General features: G+C 42.6%; 1 protein-coding gene across 1 annotated transcript in view; it reads left to right on the plus strand.

Annotated features, from left to right (window-relative positions):
- The first annotated feature begins 1,812 nt into the window (after nucleotides 1-1,812).
- LOC140717230 (protein phosphatase 1H-like) overlaps nucleotides 1,813-19,883 on the plus strand; it is a 50,704-nt gene continuing 32,633 nt past the window's right edge. Inside the window, exon 1 of the mRNA XM_073030572.1 lies at nucleotides 1,813-2,124. Coding sequence (XP_072886673.1) covers nucleotides 1,814-2,124 — 311 coding nt within the window. The 5' untranslated portion in view covers nucleotide 1,813. The remainder of the gene's footprint in view (nucleotides 2,125-19,883) is intronic.

Below are 19,883 nucleotides of genomic sequence, written 5' to 3' on the forward strand. Positions count from 1 at the left end.
GTCGCAGGAGCTGCCAGAGCGCATTGAACTCAATGTAGGACTCACTGCCTGAGGGACTCCAGCTCCGGATTTTTTCCATCGGGGTCTTAATCCTGAAGCCCTCGCCAGGACTGGGTACAGCCGCAAGGCAGCAGTCTTGCTTTCCCGAGATGAGCTCCCAACCACGGTTGACGAGCCCCACCTGCCCGAAGCTACTGAGGCGCCGGTAACCGGCCTCTGCCCCTTCTTCCTGTCAATAGAAACGGCTCCGCCGGGCTTGGTAGCTAAACTACAGGTGAAGGAGCTAGACTTGGCTGTCAGGAGCTATTTGAGGCGCATGCCATTGGGAACATTTCACAGGTAGTAGCTTGCCCCCATTACCACCCCTGGCTATAACAACCTTGAGGAACATGTTACCAGCCTCCGTAGTATCCAAGACATCTTAAAGGAGCGGCGCCTTAGGAAGGCGGCGTCCATCATTAAGGATCCCCACCCTGCAGGACATGCCCTCTTCACACTGTTACCGTCGGCAAGAAGGTACAGAAGCCTGAAGGCACACTGTCGGCAATTCAGGAACAACTTCTTCCCCTCTGCCATCCGGTTTTTAAATGGACAGTGAATCCTTGAATATGACCTCACTACTTCGTTACGTGTATTATTTTGCCCTACTTATTTTAACTTAACTGTTAAATTGCCACACATACACTTAATGTACCTCAGTTTTTTTCTCTATATTTATCATACATTTCATTGGACTGCTTAACAAAAATTTCACGACATATATGCCGGTGATATTAAATCTGATTCAGACATATCACGTACAAGAGAAAATCTGCAGACGCTGGAAATCCGAGAACACACCTTGGGGTTTCGGCCCGAAGCGTCGACTGTACTTTTTCCCCCCCATCGATACCGCCTGGCCTGCTGAGTTCCTCCAGCATTTTGTGTATATTGCTACATAAAATTCATTTTCTTTCGGGCAGTTAGAGCAGAAAAGTACAATAAGATTTTGGAGAAAGCTATATGTAAACAGAACTCTGCCATCGACAGCTGTGCAAGGAGGACTGAGCACAGCGCGAGCAATCGCATCCCGCAAGAATCCAGAGCGGAAGTAACACCATCAGGAGCCCCAAAGACCTCACCCTAGGAGAGGAAGAATCTTTGAAGATGGGCTACACCCGGGGACAGCTTGAAAGACTGGCCCAGGATAGAGGATTCTAGCGAACGGCTGCCGGCGGGCCTGTGCCCCAGTGGGAGTGATAGGCTTCAGAGAGGGGAGAGATATATAAACAAAGACTGACGAACAACTGTTGTGCAAAAGTGGGCAAAGACGAGTGGTAGAGAGTCATTGAAACAGACTGTAGGTAGTAGAATCAGTTGAGAATTGTGGTAAATGAGGTATCCGCTTTGGTTCAGGAACCTGATGGAGGGTAATACAGTAACTGTTCCTGCCCCTGGTGATGTGCAGGATGCATTTGCTGCGCGGTGGTAGTAGCGAAAGGAACATATGGCCTGGATGGTAGGAGTCTTTGCTGCTTTCTTTGTGGCAGCGCCCCTGGTACTTGCGCTCAATGGTGGGGAGGACTATGTCTGTGATGGACTGGGCTGTATCCACCAGCTTCAGTAGACCTAACTTTCTCCTCATAATTTTAAACACCTCGGCGTCCTACGCCTCGATATATTATGTTCTAATGTGTCTCCATTCGCGCTTTAATCGCCACACTTTCTAACACATCCCTCTTCCCCCATGTTAACACTTCGCTACTCCCAGTCTCTCTGTGTTGTTACTGGGAGGCGGGTCTTACGCCGGCTTGCGCTCCGTTGTCCCCGCCTTATGCGCGGCTGTCGGGTGGAGCGGGAGGTGCGTTCGCTACCTTGGCAGCGCGGCGCGGACGGACTTACGATGATCAGCCGGATGAAAGCGACGGTCGCTCAGCTGGTCAGCGGTATCGCTCCTAGCACCGGCTCCAGCTCGAACCCCAGTAGCGGTGCGGGGTGCCATACCAGATTTCCGTATTCACGGCCGCTGTTCCTGCTCCTGAGCCCCGAGGAAGCGCAGCGGGCGGTGGATCACAATAGCAGACCGATCCTGGTACCTGGGCAAGGCAGGAAGAAGTTGCTACCCTGGGACACGGGATATGCAGAGTGAGTACAATCACCCCCACTGGAGGGGTCTCAATAGCTGCATCCTCACTAATGTTAGGATAAGTGGGTGGCGAGCATTGAACTTGCTCTCTCAACTCAGACAGTAACCACGGACGAAGTTGGGAGGCGTGAAAACAGAAAAAAAAGTTGCTAATCGCACTTAACCATTTGCTTTCACTTAGCGCACTTTACGATCTCGATTACTTTTCATGTAACTATTTTAGAAGGGTAGTCGTTGTTAACCATATAGGAAACGCAACAGTCAGTTTGGACTCGAATATTCATTCTGAACGCCAGTGTCATGATCTGAGCAGTCTCCTTGCAGTAGGATAAATATTGGCCCGGACACCTGTTCGCACATGAATCTCTCCCTTGTCCAATTAAGAAATAATTTAGCCACCGTTTAACAAAACAAGGGGGTGGGGGGGCACAGTAGGTACATCAAGTAGAGGCTCTGCTTCAGCGACGGGGTTTCAATTCTGACCTGCGCTTGAACAGTACTGGTACAGCTCAGGAAAAGGCCGGCAGTCTCTGTGCTGAACCTAACGGCCAATTAAACTACCCACCTGCCTGCACGTGATCCACATCCCTCCATTCCCTACACCTTCACGTCCCTGTCTAAAAGTCCAAAGCAAGTCTATCCTCAGAGTACGTATATGTCAACATATACAACCCCGAGACTGATTTTCTTGCGGGCATACAGTATGCAGTGAATCCAAGAAACACAATATAATCTCTCAAACAGCAATTATTTACACACCTACCACTTCTCTATTTTTTTTTAAAAAATGCCCTCTAAATCTCCTATAAGCGTTCCCCCATCTCACGTTAAAGATGTGATCTCTAGTATTTGACATTTCTACTCTGGGATCAAAAGGATTTTGACTATCTACTCTACCTAGACATCTTATAATTGTATAAATGTCTATCGTTTCCCCTCAGCCTCCTGTGTTCCAGAAAAAAAAGTCCAAGTTTGACCCAACTTCTCCTAATAGCTCATACCCTCTAATCCAAGCAGAGTACTGGTAAACCTCCTCTGCACTAAGAAATAGGACCATAAGACATAGGGGCAGAATTAGGCCATTCATCCCATCATGTATGCTCCACCATTCCATCATGGTTGATTTATTATCCCTCTCAACCCCATTCTGCTGTCTTCTCTGCATAGCCTTCGCCATCCTTACTAAATGAGTATCTGTCAACCTCAGCTTTAAATGTACCCAATGACTTGGCCTCCACAGCTGTCTGTGAGATTGAATTTCACAGATTCACCAGACTCTGGCTAGAGAAATTTCTCCTCATCTCTGTTCTAAAGGGATGTCCTTATATTCCAAGGCTGTGCCCTCTGGTTTTAGACTCTCCCACTATTCGAACCATCTTCTTCACATCTTATCTATCTCGGCCTTAATATATGATAGGGTTCAGTGAGATTCCCTCCTCATTCTTCTAAACTCCAGTGAGTACAAATATAGACCAATCGGACACTCCTGGGATCATTCTCATGAACCTCCCCTGGACCCTCTCGAATGCCAGCACATCTTTTTGTACCAAAACTGCTTACAATACTCCAAATGTGGTCTGGCCAATGCCGTATAGTCTCAGCATTACCTCCTTACTTATATATTCTCTCCAAAGACTCCACATCCTTCTTGAAATAGGGCACCCATTACTGTACACAAAACTCCAAGTGAACTACCGAGCAACTGCAACATGACTCTCCGACTGTTATACTCAATGCCCCAACCCATGCAGACAAGCACGGTCACACACCCCCTTTACCAACTATCTACTTGTGTTGCCACTTTCAGGAAGGTATGAACTTGAACCCTGAGATCCCTCTGCACATCAAAGTTGTTAAGGATTCTGCTGTGCACTGTATAAGTGTTAAGGGTCCTGCCATTAAATTGCTAACTTTTATCGTCACCTAGATACAATGAAAATTTGTATTTTGCCTGCTATCCGTACAGATAATTTCATCACAACCTCAGAGATATGGTAGAGGTTATTGCCATATGCAGAAATACGATATAAAAGTCCAATGAAAAACTTATTCAGCGACATCACAAGCACATGGCATCAGAAGACCATAAGGCATAGGAACAGAATTAGGCCATTCAGCCCATCGAGTCTGCTCTGCCATTCCGTCATGGCCGATCCCGGATCCTACTCAAACCCGTACATCTGCCTTCTCGCCATATCCTTTGATGCCCTGACCGATCAGGAAATGATCAACTTTAAATATATGCATGGACTTGGCTTCCACCGCAGTCTGTGGCAGGGAATTCCGCAGATGACTAATGTCCGGCTAAAAAAAATCCTCCTTACATCTGTTCTAAAGGGTCGGCCCCCAGTTTGAAGGTTGTGCCCTCTAGTTCTGGACACCCCCATCAGAGGAAACATCCTCTCCACATCCACCCTATCTAGTCCTTTCAACATTCGGTAGGTTTCAATGAGCTCCCCCCCCCCCCCCCAACACACATTCTTCTAAATTCCAGTGAGTACAGGCCCAAATCTGCCAAACACTCCTCATATGTTAACCCCTTCATTCCCGGAATCATCCTCTGGACTCTCTCCAATGACAGCACATCCTTTCTGAGATATGGGGCCCAAAACTGTTGACAATACTCTAAGTGCAGCCTGACTAGTGTCTTATAAGGGCTTAGTATTATCTCCTTGCTTTTATATTCTATTCCCCATGAAATAAATGTCACTATTTAAGTGGTGTGCACAGAAAAACATTAATGTAAACATAAATACCATTATACAAGAAAGAACACAATTAGAACAAAAAACACCGTACGTTTTAATACCAAGTGGTCAAAATAGTCTTAGTGTAGTGATAGTTGGTTCAAGAACCAAATGGCTGAAGGGGAGAAGTTGTTCTTAAGGCTGGTGGGTTGGGTCTTCAAGCTTCTGTACCACCTGCCCAATGGCAGCTGTGAGAAGATGGCATGGCCCAGGTGGTGGGGATCTTTGATATTGGTTATTATCTTCTTGTGGCAGTGCCTGCTGCAGATACTACCAATGGTGGGAAGGCGATGTGTTGTGCAGAGTCCATTTCTCTCTACAGCTTCTGACGTTCCTGTACATTGGAATTGCCATAAGCAGGCCATGATGTTTGCCAATAAGAACTGTTTTAACAGGACATCTGTAGAAATTTAAATTTTACAGCGGGGTGGCAAATGGTCAGGTGATGGAAAGCTGGGAATTGTAGACTAATGACTTTTGGGGATGGGCCTCAGGGCAGACTTAGAAAGCAGAAAGTCCCAAAGTAGAAATGTTTCAAGGGAGAGAGGTCAATGTCCACTTCACTTGGCATGAGCAAAACCTTCCACAAATCCCTATTGAATGACTGCCTGTAATTATACAATACCTTAATCTGGATCTGCCATTAAAGAAAAAAGTTTTTTCATTATGTCAACAATTCCTTCCATTGTCATCAACACTTTAATCTCATTAATCCCTAAGCTTCCATGATTAAGAGGTTGCAAATCTAATAATGCGATCTATCGTTGTGATTTAACCCATTCTACCACTCCTTCACATTATTGAGATTATCAGGTTTATATCTTTTTCACTGGAGGTTGCACAAAGTGTACTTCAGAGGCAATGATGTTATTTGGCATCCTGACTGCAAACTTCCCAAAGCTTAGGTATGTTGCAATCTTGGTGAATTGCAATGATCTACCAGGAAATAGATTGCTTTTCAATGAATTTCCTTTGGCAGCAAAACAAGTAACCAGAAATCGAGAGCATATTCTCTCCATCCAACTGGACTTCTGTTCTATTACGTGAGCAATCATGTGTTCTGCCATGGATCCAGTAACTGATTGCATCACAAGAATCTGGATATGTCTCTTTTATCAGGGCAGCAAGAATCTATACTACAGTAATATGTAATTCTAAGCTTCACCCACGGACAGCGAAACATGGTTCTCATGCCAGTGGAGTTGGTGAGGATGTGGGTGGAGCAGGTGATAATGGAAAGCATGAATCAAACATCTTTCCTTATTCCGTTATCACAAAAGACCAATGTTCAGATGCAGGCAAGATACGAAATCATTTTTTTTTTTCAGCGTTTTGATTCAGAGCCAAGTCCAGTCCATGAGATCATTATTTCTGAGAAACTTGAATCCATGGTTTCAAGACCTGGTTCAAAAGTTCAAGGTTCAAAAGAGCATGACTAGAGATAGGATAAATCAGGGAGTAATGAGGTGATTGATTATGAAATACTATCTTTGATGGCCTGTTGTTTGCCAAATGAATTGGTGACTGATTACTAAGGAGACATAGTGCCAGGTTCATTGGATTGAGTGTCTTCATAAGATTCTTCAAAGAGTCCTCATGAGACATTCTTTCTTTGTACCAAACCCTTCTGAATCCAATGGATGAAAAGATCTGATTTGATTAGTACCTTGAGAAAGTTTGATGACATTGCAAATAATAGGAAGGATGAATTTCAGTGGGAAGTATTTAATGTTGATTCCAACATGACATGGAACAATTATTTGCTGCATCACTAATTTTATTTTACACTCCCACCCCCAATAATAAATGGATTTATTACTTTATAAATAGGTAGTCTTCTGTTCATTAGCAGACATGTTTCTTGTTAGAATCAGAAAATCATGTGTTTGAGTAACACTTCAAAGGCTTGAGGGAGTAATGCAGGTTGAACAGTCCAGTGCATTTCTGAGGGACTGCGCACTGTCTCAAGTGCTACCTTTCAGAGAGGATATTAAGCATATGCTGTTTATCCTTTCAGGATCTGCTTAGGGCGCCAGGCATACAGATAGTCACCACACCATTTTAAAAATGCTCAAGATTTATTTTCCTTACTCTGTGGTTATCCCGAATTTGGGGACGATAAGACCCCTTGGGAATGGAATGGAAGCAGTAGTTCTGAGCTGGCATCCTGTTTTTGGCCCTGCTGTGATATCTTCTGAACTTTTCCTTTTACATAGAAAGCACAATGTGCAAGCAGCCTTTTGGATCTACTGGGTTCATGCAGTGTTTATATTCCACAGAAGCACTTCCTAAACCAAGAGTTCTCAGCCTTTTTTAAGCCTCAGACCCTTAACGTTAACCAAGGGGTCCATGAACCCCTGTCCTGAACAAATATCTGCATTGATATACAGAACCTAGAATTCCTTACTCGATCATCTCACTTTCCCTTAGAACATGTCACTGCTTTTCTCCTCAACTCAACTTCAAGTTCAAGTTAACTGTTATTCAACCAAACACACGTATACAGCAAAGCAAAACAATGTTCCTCTGGGACTAAGGTGCAAAACACAGTACATGTATCACATAAAGTAATATTAGCATGATAATATTAACAGGTAATTGAAATAAGTATGTAGATGTACAAGTTGACATAAACTGCATATATGACATAAAGTTAATTATACGACAGTATAATGCTACAGGCGCTGTCATAAGTAATGTGTACTGGGTGGTGACAGGTTGTTCAGAAGTCTCTCAGCCTGGGGCAAGAAGCTGTTACCCAGCCTGACAGCCCTTGTTCTTATAACCATATAACAATTACAGCACAGAAACACGGCACAGTTTAAGAGACTACTAGACAGGTATATGGAGAAATTGAAGGTAGGGGGTTATATGGGAGGCAGGGTTTGAGGGTCGGCACAACATTGTGGGCCGAAGAGCCTGTACTATGCTGTACTGTTCTATGTTCTATGTTCTATGAATCAGGTCATCTCGGCCCTTCTAGTCCGTGCCGAACACTTACTCTCACCTAGTCCCACCTACCTGCACTCAGCCCATAACCCTCCATTCCTTTCCTGTCCATATACCTATCCAATTATTTTAAAATGTCAAAATCGAATCTGCCTCTACTACTTCTACTGGAAGCTCATTCCACACAGCTACCACTCTCTAAGTAAAGAAGTTCCCCTTCGTGTTACCCCTTAACTGCGGTACCTTCCGCTTGGGGTAGGAGGTCAAAGAGATTGTTGGACGATGGGAGGGGCTGTTATCAGGCTCTGTGAACACAACGCTTCTGGTATATGTCCTGTATGGTCACTTCCATGTTCCGACAGATTTCACATTATAGCTATTCTATGTTCCTCTTGAGTTTTCAATGGGATTTAATAGTTGCAGTCTCATCACTTTGAGATTCCTCATTTAGAAATGTATTTTAAAATGCTGATTGAATCTCTTCCTTTTGCTTTATAATTGCCCCTTTGACCTGCTCCAGAACGTTTCTCAGTAAATATGAGATCTAGTGAAAATCCTTTTTTAGAGGCTCATGTAGAACATTCATGAGGCCACTTACACAGAGTGTTTATTGTTCCACATTCACCTTATCTTCAATAGCTTACTTCAGGAATCAAAATGTTTTATTAACAGCTGACAGGATTGAAAAGTAGCTACTTAAATGACTACCAGAAACTAGAATTTTGTTGGAAAAGCAGAATCTTATTGTTTAAGGAAATAGGAACCAAGATTACCTCAAAATATTCCTTTGCGGTAATTTTTTAAAAGTTGGAATCTGAGCCGAAGAAGCCATTACCGAGAGTGATTGATTGGGTGGATGTTAACAAAATCTCGGTCAGATCAAGGGCTATGGGGGATGTAGGGAGTCATCTATTTAGGGACAAAGTTGGGCTCTTGTTGGCTAAAAGGCCTGCCACGTGGCTACAGTCAGGAGTGGAGGATTCATCAGTAAAGGCGGAGTTTCAATGGGGCTTCAGGGATGGAGAAGATTATGGGGCCAGAGGGAAGAGTGTAGAGGGATTCGAACATAGGCATGAGACAAACCTAGGTCCCTGAGGAATGTAAGAGCAGTATAGTGAAATGGGTGGATGGTGAGTGAGAGGGGCTGCAGGCTGTTTTGTATAAGTTTTTGGAAGTTAGGGAATTGGGTGTCAATAAGGAAAGGATTGGAGCAGTCAAGTCTAAAAGTTAATGGTTAGTGCGGGTTTGAAAGCACACAATTCCAAGGTGGTGATAAGTAATAATACCACTATAACGTCAAAGATACAGGCTAGCAAGTTCAGCCTCAGACACAGGTCAGACAGGGAACTGAAATTTATCTGTTGGATGGGAAGCTTTTGAGGGGTGGGGTGTGTCTTTGTCCTTCTCGCTATTCTGCTAGAACAAATTGCAGCTCATCCAATTCAGACAAACCACCTGACAGCAAGGCAAAGGAGATGCTGAAGGATGTGGGGCTAATGTGATGACTGTCAATATACATGTTCACTGTCTGTCAATCTGCTAAATGGGAATCACCTTCAGATATCTGAGAAGTGAAATACAGAATTGCTCTTCGAAAATTGAAGTTAGCCCAAGGGACACTGTGGGTTTGATTAGGTTATGAATACTTTATTGCAATAGATTTGATTTCGTGTAAAGAAGCCACTTCACTCATCCCTGGCGAAGCCAATTTCAAGATAGTGCAGCGAGCTATGGGGAATGAAGCTCATATAACAGAAGAATGTTAATGGGACAGGATCATATTCACAAGCTCCAGTAACAGTCATTGTGATCACTTTGTTCTTCCAGTCCTTGTAATTGTCTCATTCTTCTTATGATCTTGGTGCTTGCCGTTCTCAATTGCTCCATTAGTTTGCACAAATGCCAACGTAAAATGTTTCCATCTGCAATGCACATCACCTGCTCAGTGCATATTGGGTACCATATGCTATTCAAAATCAGGTTTATTATCACTGACTTGTACGACAAGAACTTTGTTGTTTGCGGTGCAAAGACTAAGTTTGTATTTTCAACTGTGATTTAAGAGCAATCTGCAATGCTATCAGGGAGGGGAAATAAAATCACATCACATACATTCATAGACTAACGCTCTCTTCTCGATTTAAAAATTTGTTTACCATCAGAGTTTTCTCACTTCAGATGAAATTTCATTCACCCAAAGCGATAATTCTGTATTACTTCCAAAGGATACAAATGAAAGCCATAGACCCACTCAAAGTTGCTCCATTATTCATTACCCTGGCCAATGATGTGCATGAATGCAGTCTTTCTCACTTAACACTCATTGATTCGGTAAGTGCTGATCATAGTTAATGACTGAACGCCTACAGTCCTCTGCAAATGCTGAGGCAAGTCGCGTGAGGAGTTGAATTAAGCCCATTCATGCAATCGCTTGCGAACTCAAACCCACTATTGAAGTTGTTACCAACGTGCTATCACCACTTGCTTTCCCCCATCATGTTCTCCCCGTTGTGTCTGCTGCCCTTCAGGTGTGGCAGCGATGGCAATACGAAAACACTTCGACCACGCCATGTCTCAGACATATTTAGAGGTGGTAGTGTGCATCATAACAGCTATTTTTACTTGCTCGTCCCACAAACCATTTGAATAACTTCCAATTCTAAATTAGCTCAAGCATCCTGAAGGACTTGAGAGGTCATCTTGTATATTTGTGCTGCTCTCAATGCAAAATGGTTTCTGGAGATGGAAGATTTCCCACAGAGTCACGCTAGAAGATGATAGGCATTTGAAGGTGGATCAGAGAGTTGGTGTTTAAGGAGCATCATTGAGGAAATGTCTATAGAGGTGGCACAGGTTGTCAAGGGAAGTGTGGAGATAAGGATCTAAACTGTTAACATCGCAGCCGCTGATGTTTGATGAAGGAAATGGGGGATGGGCATGAAACTGGAAATTCTTACAATCAATATCAATGCTGTGGTTTAGAGGATCAAGTGTTGTACAGGTTGAATCTCTGGTTCAGCATTCTATGTCTGGCATGTGTTTGATATGTAGCGCAGTTGTGTACTTAATTAATCTGTCAGTGTAACTTTTGTTAGCTAAGCCAACAGTGGTTCTGACTGATCTGCTGAGTTCCTTGACCATTTTGTGTGTATTGCTCCAGACTTCCAGGATCTGCAGAATCTCACGTGTTTAGTATTTCTGACTTACTGAAACTTTAGGTTACCGGTGGTTTTCAAAGATGGAGCCCTCATGAAACGCATGGGGTGTCCAGTACTTAAATGTGAACTGTTCTTCTGTTCAGGGAAAAAGGAATGGGGGCAATTTCTGGCATTTTCTGTGGTCTAACAAAAGATGGATCCCAAGGGCACCGGACTGGAAAGTGCCAAGCTAGCTATCCAAGTCTGCTGACTCTTCAAAGTTTGGCAATGAGAGTTGTGAATATAATGCAGAGAGTCCTCTGGCGGATATAGATAGGCTAAGTAAATGGGTGAGAAAACAGCCGGTGAACATATTGTGGGAAAATATGAGGTCATCCACTTTTGTAGATAAAGTATAAAGACAGAGTACTTTTTAAATTGAGAGAGATTGAAAGGCGTTAGTGTTTGAAGGGAACTGGATTTCTTTGTAAACCTATTGCTGGGATGCACAGACCCAGCAAAGTAATCAGAAGTACAAATAGTGTGTTCTTCTGAAAGTGTGAAAGGCAAGATTAAACTTTCCTTGCTCTGGGTTGGAGGAGAGGGGTGAAAAGAAAGGTGTTGGAAATAGAATCGATGTGGTTGAGGCCGCTGATGATTTTGGTTGAGTGTAAGCTATAGTTAAAGGATAAAAGAAAACTCCTCAGCGCTATTTTTAAAGTGTCATTATCTAAACAGTCACTACATGTGCAACTGAAAATCGTTTTTTTTCTGTTTCTGTGGCACAGTGACTACCTGCAGGACTGGCTTGCTCTGTGTAAGCACAGCACAAGGTGAAGGCAGGTCAACATTCAGTTAATCTTTCAAGCTACCTGTGTTTTTAGTTGATAGATCGTGTTTAATGCAGGAAATCATTTGATTGCAACTCTCGGAGTTTCCTGAGATGGAAGTATTGCCTTCATTTACTTTATTTTCATTTCTTGTCCCCTGGAGCTGAAGAGCAATGTATCCATGGAGATCAGTCTTTCCTTGTCAATGAGTGTGAGTAATCATTGCAGAAAACCCTCATGTAATCCTCTGTCTAACTTAACCCACTTTCTCTTTACCTCTATCTCCACTTTCCTTGCTCTCTCTCTCATTTTTCCTTCTCTTTCTTTATCTCACTCTCCTCTTTTATTTCTCTCTTTTTATCTCATTCTTTCTTCCCCCCCCCCCCCCCTTCTTCTCAGCCACATTTGAACTTAAATAACGCAGGAGAGCCGGTCCCAGCTAATAATCAAGTGTTTCAACTCTTTAGGAACAGATGACCAGGAAGCTTGGGATCTTGCTTGCTCAAACTGTAACTTTTTCTTAGGCAGTCCTTGGGCATCAAGGATGACTTTGCTCCACTCTGGCTTTAGTCATTCTGAGAGAGTGAATATGACCAATATGGGCTATTCCACAGATGGGGCAAGACAAATTGGTAGCTTGTCAGATGGGGTTCTCATATCATTGCTTACAATGGCCTTGAGTTTCTAAGTGCCTTCTGAAATGTTGCTTCTCCACCTTGAAGGTCATAGACCAGAGTTACCAGGAGTCAATGGGAAGGTTGCAATTCTTCAAGGAAACTTTGAGCACATCCTTGAACTATTTCTTCTATCCACCTAGCAAGGTCCTCTGATTACAAAGTTTGGAATAGAGTAGAAAATCATAAATGCAAGATGATTTTGCAGATGCTGGAAATCCAGAGTAACACATGCTGATGAAGGGTCTCGACTGTTTATTTCTCTCCATAGATACTGCCTGACCTGGAGAGTTCCTCCAGCATTTTGTGTGTGTTACTTTGGAATAGTGTGTCTGTTATGGGAAATTGTGTGTCACACGAATGGTATTACCAGTTCAGTGTCGTTAACCGAGAGTAACTAGGGCCTCACTGTTCGTGTGATGGCTTGGGAGATAATGCTGGTTTTGGTTAGTTTGTTAAGTGATTCTGAAGGGATGACATTGGTGATATTTTCCCAGTTTCTTGAATAGTCTTCTATAGACAACTCAAGGCCTCAGAAACGTACAGGAGGGCAGACTTTCCACAACACACGAACTTTGTTCCAAGTCTGAGATTTTGATCTTCAAATACCTATTTCCTGAATTGACCAGAGTTTGGGCTGGCACATTGAAGAGGATGGTAAATTTCATCGTAGATATGTGGTGGGGTAGATTTGAGTTTGGAAATGCTTTTAGTGCAAATGTTCAGTTCTGACTTTTAAAAAAATTAAGAATGAAATCAATCACCACTAATCTGCATGACCCAGTTTTAGATTTGTCTTCCATTTCTATGCCTTGGCTGCTGCTGGGCTTATTTCCACAGAATGAGCTGAAAGTTTAGGGGTGCAAACAGTAACTGGATAATCTGAAAGCATGCCACTCTCGGGGCAGAGGAGTAATACCTTATATCCTGTTTGAGTAGGCTCTAACGTGACAGCATGAATATTGATTTCTCCTTCCAGTAAAAAAATTCCCTCTCCCTCTCCTGTTCCTGTATTCCCTACTTTGGCCTTTTTCCTCTTCTCACCTGCCTCTCACTTACTCCAGGTCCCCTTCTTCCCTTTTATTCTCCTCTCCTATCAGATTCCTTCCTCTCCAGCTCTTGACCTTTCCCACCCACCTGGCTTCACCTATCATCTTTCAGCTATCCTCCTTCCCCTCCCCCCACCTTTTTATTCTGGCATCATCCCAACCTGAAACATCAACTGTTTATTCATTTCCACAGATGCTGCATGACCTGCTGAGTTCCTCCCTCATTTTGTGTGTGTTACTTTAAAGTCAAAAGGTAGTTTTAATGGTCAGAATCACATCTTTACCTGTCCAGAATCCTAAGCTCCTTGTTTTCTCCATAAAATTTTCACAGTCATGGAATGAAACCACACAGAAACAGGCCATTCAGCCCATCGGATCAATGCTGACCATTACCACTCAATTACACCAACCTGCTATCAATCCCACGTTTTATTTTCTACACATTTTCGTTAACTCCCTCTGGATTCTACCAGTCGCCTACACACAAGAGACAATTCATAGTGGCCGTGTACCTTAAGCAAAACTGATGAATAATTAATTTGCTGATGTGTAACATCCAGATAAAGTAAAAAATACTGAACTGAGGAACCAAAAACTTCTCCATTTTCCAATTCTTATTTTTCTGTTTCAGTTTCCAGTGTGAAAGCATGCTTCCCTTCCTATTCATCCATGGAAAAATCAATTAAAACTGGTCTCAAGTTTGATTTACACAGACCCTTTGTTGCTGGTGCTGGCAACTTCTAATATACCACAGTATTTCTTCCCAGCTCATCAAAACTTCAGGAAGCTCTATAGTGCACTGCTGTCAGCGGACTATTTTTCTGAATTATGGGCCCCCTTGTAAAGCAGAAGTCAGTTTTGTGTTAAACAAGCTCGCAGAAATAGTGGTAAATGAACTGTGGCAGAATTGAAAAAAGTGCAGACAAAATTTACAAGGATGGTGCCACGACCTGAGGACCTGAGTTATAGGGAAAGGTTGACTGGGTTAGGACTTTATTTCCAAGAGTGTAGGAAATGAGGGGTGATTTGATAGAGGTATACAACATTATGAGGGATATAGATAGGGTAAGTGCAAGCTTTTTCCACTGAGAGTCGGTGAGACTGGAATTGGAGGTCACATGTTAAGTGTGAAAGGTGAAATACTTAAAGGGAACATGAAAGGGAAATTCTTCACTCGGAGGGTGGTGAGAATGTGGAGTGCGCTGCCAGCGGAAGTGGTTTGACTTCAACATTTAAGAGAAGTTTGGATAAGTACGTGCATGGGAGGGGTACGGGTTGCTGTGGTTGCTGGAACTAGGCAGCTTCATAGTTTGGCAAGGGCCAGAAAGACCAAAGGGCCTGTTTCTGTACTGTGCTGCGCTATAACTCCGGACTTGTTTCCAGCAAGTAGAAATACAGGTAGCATGTGGGTGAAGCAGAATAACCCCCATCCACAAGCTCCTGTCAAGAACACTTTGACAGCTGGTTAATGAATCCTACTCGTTTTTACAGCTGTCAAGCCTGTCAAGTGCTTATAATACTTCTGAATTTAAAAGTATTGGGGGGGGGGGGAATAAAAGGCTGTGTCTGGGTACAAGCAGATGAGACTGGGGGAAGGCCATGCCAGCATGGACTCAATGGGCTGAATGGCCTGTTTCTGTGCTGTGGTAAACTATGACTTTAATCAATCAACTATTTAAAAAAATGAAAACCTAAACTAAATTAAACAAATATTCAACACAATCTATTGAAAAGTTTCAACTTTTGCCCAACTCCATCACGGCTATTTCCCTCAATTGCAGTAAATTGGTTTTCTGTGCCCAAGAGGTTTGGCAAGTAAATTGTGTAGTGGAATGGCGTCAAATGTGTGCCCTAATTCTAGTCCGTATGGAGTCCAATGTTGCAGTGCTGTCATGAAACTCCCAATGCAGAACAGATAACTAGCTTCAGGTTTCTGTGATAAATATCAATGGTTTTGCATTGAGGTATTGTATATTGCAAGAACTTCCAGCCAGATTCGTACTATTTTTAAAATCATTCAGGCTGTGGTGTTGATGTGAGTTGGTGCAGAGAGGGTGCAGATTGAAATGGTCTGTTACGAGTGGGTATGTGACTCGTCTCTGTAATGCAATCCGGCATGCACTTCTCATGGGACACTGGTCTGGTACAGAGCGTGATTAGTGTTCACGGGGCAAGGTGAGAAGTTGTGGTGAAACTTGTAAGCTCTGGTCAGGTCACTCAGTGTAAGGCATTTAATGAAGCTGGTAAATTACTGGCAGAGTGCGAGCCCGAAGGAAGTGAGGAGGACTGCTGCAATTTACGATTTCCCAACACGTGCACCACCACAAATGTCAATTTCAGTCAGCCAGCCACAATTCCCGTGTATTGAAGCTTAACCTCTTGGTGAAATATTTGACGGCTTGTTGCCCAAACTTCCTCTCTTCCAGTGTCCTTGAATATGCCAACCCCTCCCAAATGCATCCCATCCTTCGTGCAATTTGATTTTTAAAATCCACCAATTAACTCTGAAAGAGCCATAATTAAACTCATAAGACATAGGAGCAGAATTAGGCTATTCGGCACATTGGGTCTGCTCTGCCATTGCATCATGGCCGATTTATTAACCCTCTCAACCCCTTTCTGCTGTCTTCTCTTCATAGCCTTTTACTCCCTTACTAATTGAGTACCTATCAAACTCCACTTTAATTATAATTAATGATTTGGTCTTCTCAGCTGTCTGTGGCAATGAATTCCACAGAATCACTACCCTCTTTCTAACGAAATTTCTCCTCGTCTGTTCTAAAGGAACGTCCTTCTCTTTTCAAGCTGGGCCCTCCAGTCCTAGACTTCCCCATTATGTGAATCATCTTCTGATTGTCCACGCTATCTAGGCCTTCCAATATTCAATAAGTGTCAATGAGTTCCCCCCCACCCATTCTTCTAAACTTTATGTAGACTCTTTATGTGATCATGACGAGTGAGCCTCTTCATCATTCTTCAATCACCGATGAAATGATTCCACCACCAGCTCATGTCCTGGTAAGAAAACTTTGCCTGCTTCCAGCCCAATCTGTCCACGTTTAGACAGATAATCTCCTGCAATGAGTCCTGTTCCATTTGTGGATCAATGCCTCTGGAGGTGCCCAAATGTGTGTCCTGGTTTTCTATCCTACTATGTTTAGATGCTCAAGGAGTGATGTAATGTAATTCAATAGTGTTGCTAAAAGAAACCCTTTCTTTTCATAGGGAAACCTAAATCTAGGGGACACTATATACAACTGTGATCTCTTGTTCCCTTGGTGATTATTCCATCCATCGTTGATGCTTTAGTCTCAGGATTTCATACTCCTAGCTCTTATGATTCAACCTTAAATGCAACCCTTTTACCCTTTTACCTAGTATCTAAACCCACAGTGTTAACTTTCCACTTCCTGTGCCTCTGTAGAATAACTTGCAATATCATGCATGTTTAAAATAGCATTAATTGTGGGTTTTGATAAGAACAGCACAAGGTTTTAAAAAAAAGCAACCTTTCTGATATCAGGGATGCATCATAAAAGGTAAAACCAAACTGAAATAGAGACAGAGAGATGGAAAAATAAGCAAGAACATATTCCAGACTGGCTGGTAAGACCATGCATACCCAAAGCATACCAAAGGCTAAAATATAGTTAATATTTTGATTAGATGAAATAGTCCTGATGAAGGGTCTTGACCCAAAACATTAACAGTGCACTTCCCTCCACAGACGCTGCTTGACCTGCTGAGTTCTTCCAGCAATTTTTTTTGTTTCATATTCCAGAAACTGTGGGCTCTCATGGTTTGTACAGGATGTAAAATTTGACAGAAGCAGAAAGGAACAGAAATCAACTTTTCTTTTTAAGTTTTTAAAATTAAATTTAAAATACCAAAGCAAAATACTGCAAATACTGAAAATCCAAATAACCGGCATGTCCTGGGAATATGGAATGGTCAGGCAGCTAATGAGGAGAGAGAAACAGTAAACATTTCAGATCTCCGAGTCTTGATCCTAACTGAGAGATGATTGCAATAGGGTGATCAGTGACATGAAGTATCAACGATGCATTTCTCTCTTTGCAAATTACACCTGATGTAGAACAAAGGATCCTACGGAAAATCCTGTCAAATCTGGGCAATGTCGCTCACCCTCTGCAGGCCACCTTGGCTGAACGGAGGAGCACTTTTAGTAATAGACTAAGACAACAGTGCTGCTCCAAAGAGTGCAATATGAGGTCTTTCTTACCCTCAGCCATTAGGCTCTATAATGAGTCAACCTATAGCTAGGGAAATGATGACCCCCCTCCTGTTAGACTGTTTGAGATAACTTAATTTTTATTCTTTCCTACTTCTCTTCAAATATTTGTAATTATTTGTGCACTTGTTATGCTACTTTGACACTGTAATTTCCTTTGGGATCAACATCTCTAGCTATCTATCTATCTACTGAATATTTCTAGCACTTTTATTTTTAGTTGTTTATGAACTGAAGATAGTGGAATGATGTCAGGATGCTTTCTGATAACTTGCTGATACTGGCAGCTTGCCATAAATCCTTCAAACCCGATTTCCTTTATTGAATACAAAGCAGCATGAAGATGGGGTGGTGGGAGGGGGAAGAAACGATGATGTCAAGCTGGCCTCCTTCCCCTTGCTTCATGTTGCCACCCTCGTCAGTTTCTAGTACCAAAGGCAGGGTGCATCAGTCTGTCTCTGTTATTCTGTTCTGTCCCTTTGCTGCATGAAACCTGTTAATGGTGAGAGAAGAAAACTCATTGACAGTAAATAATAATGATTAGTTTCCTCTCCTGTATTTTACTTTTAAAGATAGGAGCTTCCACTCAACATTGTTAGCAAACCCTCCAGCAGGCGTGAGGCCCAAATACTGAACTCTAACCACACACTAACGTTGGGCAACGAGACTTCCTGCAGAAGCAGAGAAGAGCCAGAAAGCCTGAAGGTCACAATCATTTCCTTTGCAAATTCTCTTTTGATGCACTTGGGTATTATCTGTTGGTATGTTTCTTTCTTTTCAATTTCCACTTTCCACCCTCTTGTTCTTTGTTTTTCATTCTTTCCTTGTTTCTCTGCTTTCTGCAGCTCTCTTTGCTTTAGAGTCCCTGTCCAGGACCTAAGCACAAAATCTAGACTGATCCATCAGTACTGTACTGAGAAGGTGCCAACCTTTGATAGAACAGAATGGAAAATGTGTTCCCACTGCCAAACAAATCAGCGACCTCATGCCAGACTTAAAGAAATTGGCAAAAGCACTGGAGCTGGAAATGGGGCACATATTCTGTGCAACGAGATGTTCAGATATGGTCTAGTTCTGCCTGAAAAATATATATATTGTTATATCATAATTAATGCCTCTGGGAGCCATCTTTTTAAATGGCTGGTGGATTAAAACTTTACAGTGTCAGAAGTTCAGAACTGCAGCAGAAGAAAATGATTTGAGCTCAAGTGGCCCTTTTCTAATTTTCACCAGGATATGTGTGAGCAAGCACTTCCTTTAGATACCAGTATGAATAAACTTATCTGCAAGACATGTTTGCTCATGCGACATTGTCGATAAGATTAAAAACATTAAATGCTAACGTTTATGAAAGCCCATCTGTTTCTAAGAAAAGCAATTAACTAACCCTTCATTGAGATAGAAATAACTTGCACTTATAGAGTGCCCACCATAACCACAGTACATCGCATATCCAATAAAATAAACTTTTGAAGTATGGCCACTGTTATAAAGTAGGAAACATGGCAGCCAATTTGCTATTGTAATCATTCCCATATCTTTGCTGGGTATAATGGCTCAGATGAAGGGTAAAGTTTGCTCCATCAGAAATCAGGCTCTCAAACCTATTCTGCCATTAAGTTACTTCAGGCTAATCTGTTTGTCAAATCTACCAACTGCTTTATATATATTCTCTTCTACAGAGACTGCTCAGTCACTGTGAACTGAATGCCACAGCCACCAGAGGGCCTACAGGAAGTTCACAAGAATTACCTCGGGAATGAAAGGGTCAATGTATGAGGAGCTTTGATGGCTCTGGGCCTGTACTGTACTCGCTGGAGTTTGGAAGAATGAGGGGGGGGATCTCACTGAAAGTTATTGAATATTGAAAATCCCTGATAGAGTGGATATGGAGAGGATGTTTGCTGTAGTGAGGGAGTCCAAGACCAGAGGGCACCACCTCAGAATAGGGCAATGTCCCTTTAGAACAGAGACAATGAATTTCTTTAGCCAGAGGGTTATAAAACTGGAATTCATTGCCAGAGAAGGCTGTGGAAGCCAAGTTGTTGGGTATAATTAAAAAGGAAGTTGATAGGCTCTTGATTAGTAAGGGAATCAAAGGTTACGGGGAGAAGGAAGGA

Source organism: Hemitrygon akajei, chromosome 27, assembly GCF_048418815.1.
Source record: "Hemitrygon akajei chromosome 27, sHemAka1.3, whole genome shotgun sequence".
Taxonomy (NCBI): domain Eukaryota; kingdom Metazoa; phylum Chordata; class Chondrichthyes; order Myliobatiformes; family Dasyatidae; genus Hemitrygon; species Hemitrygon akajei.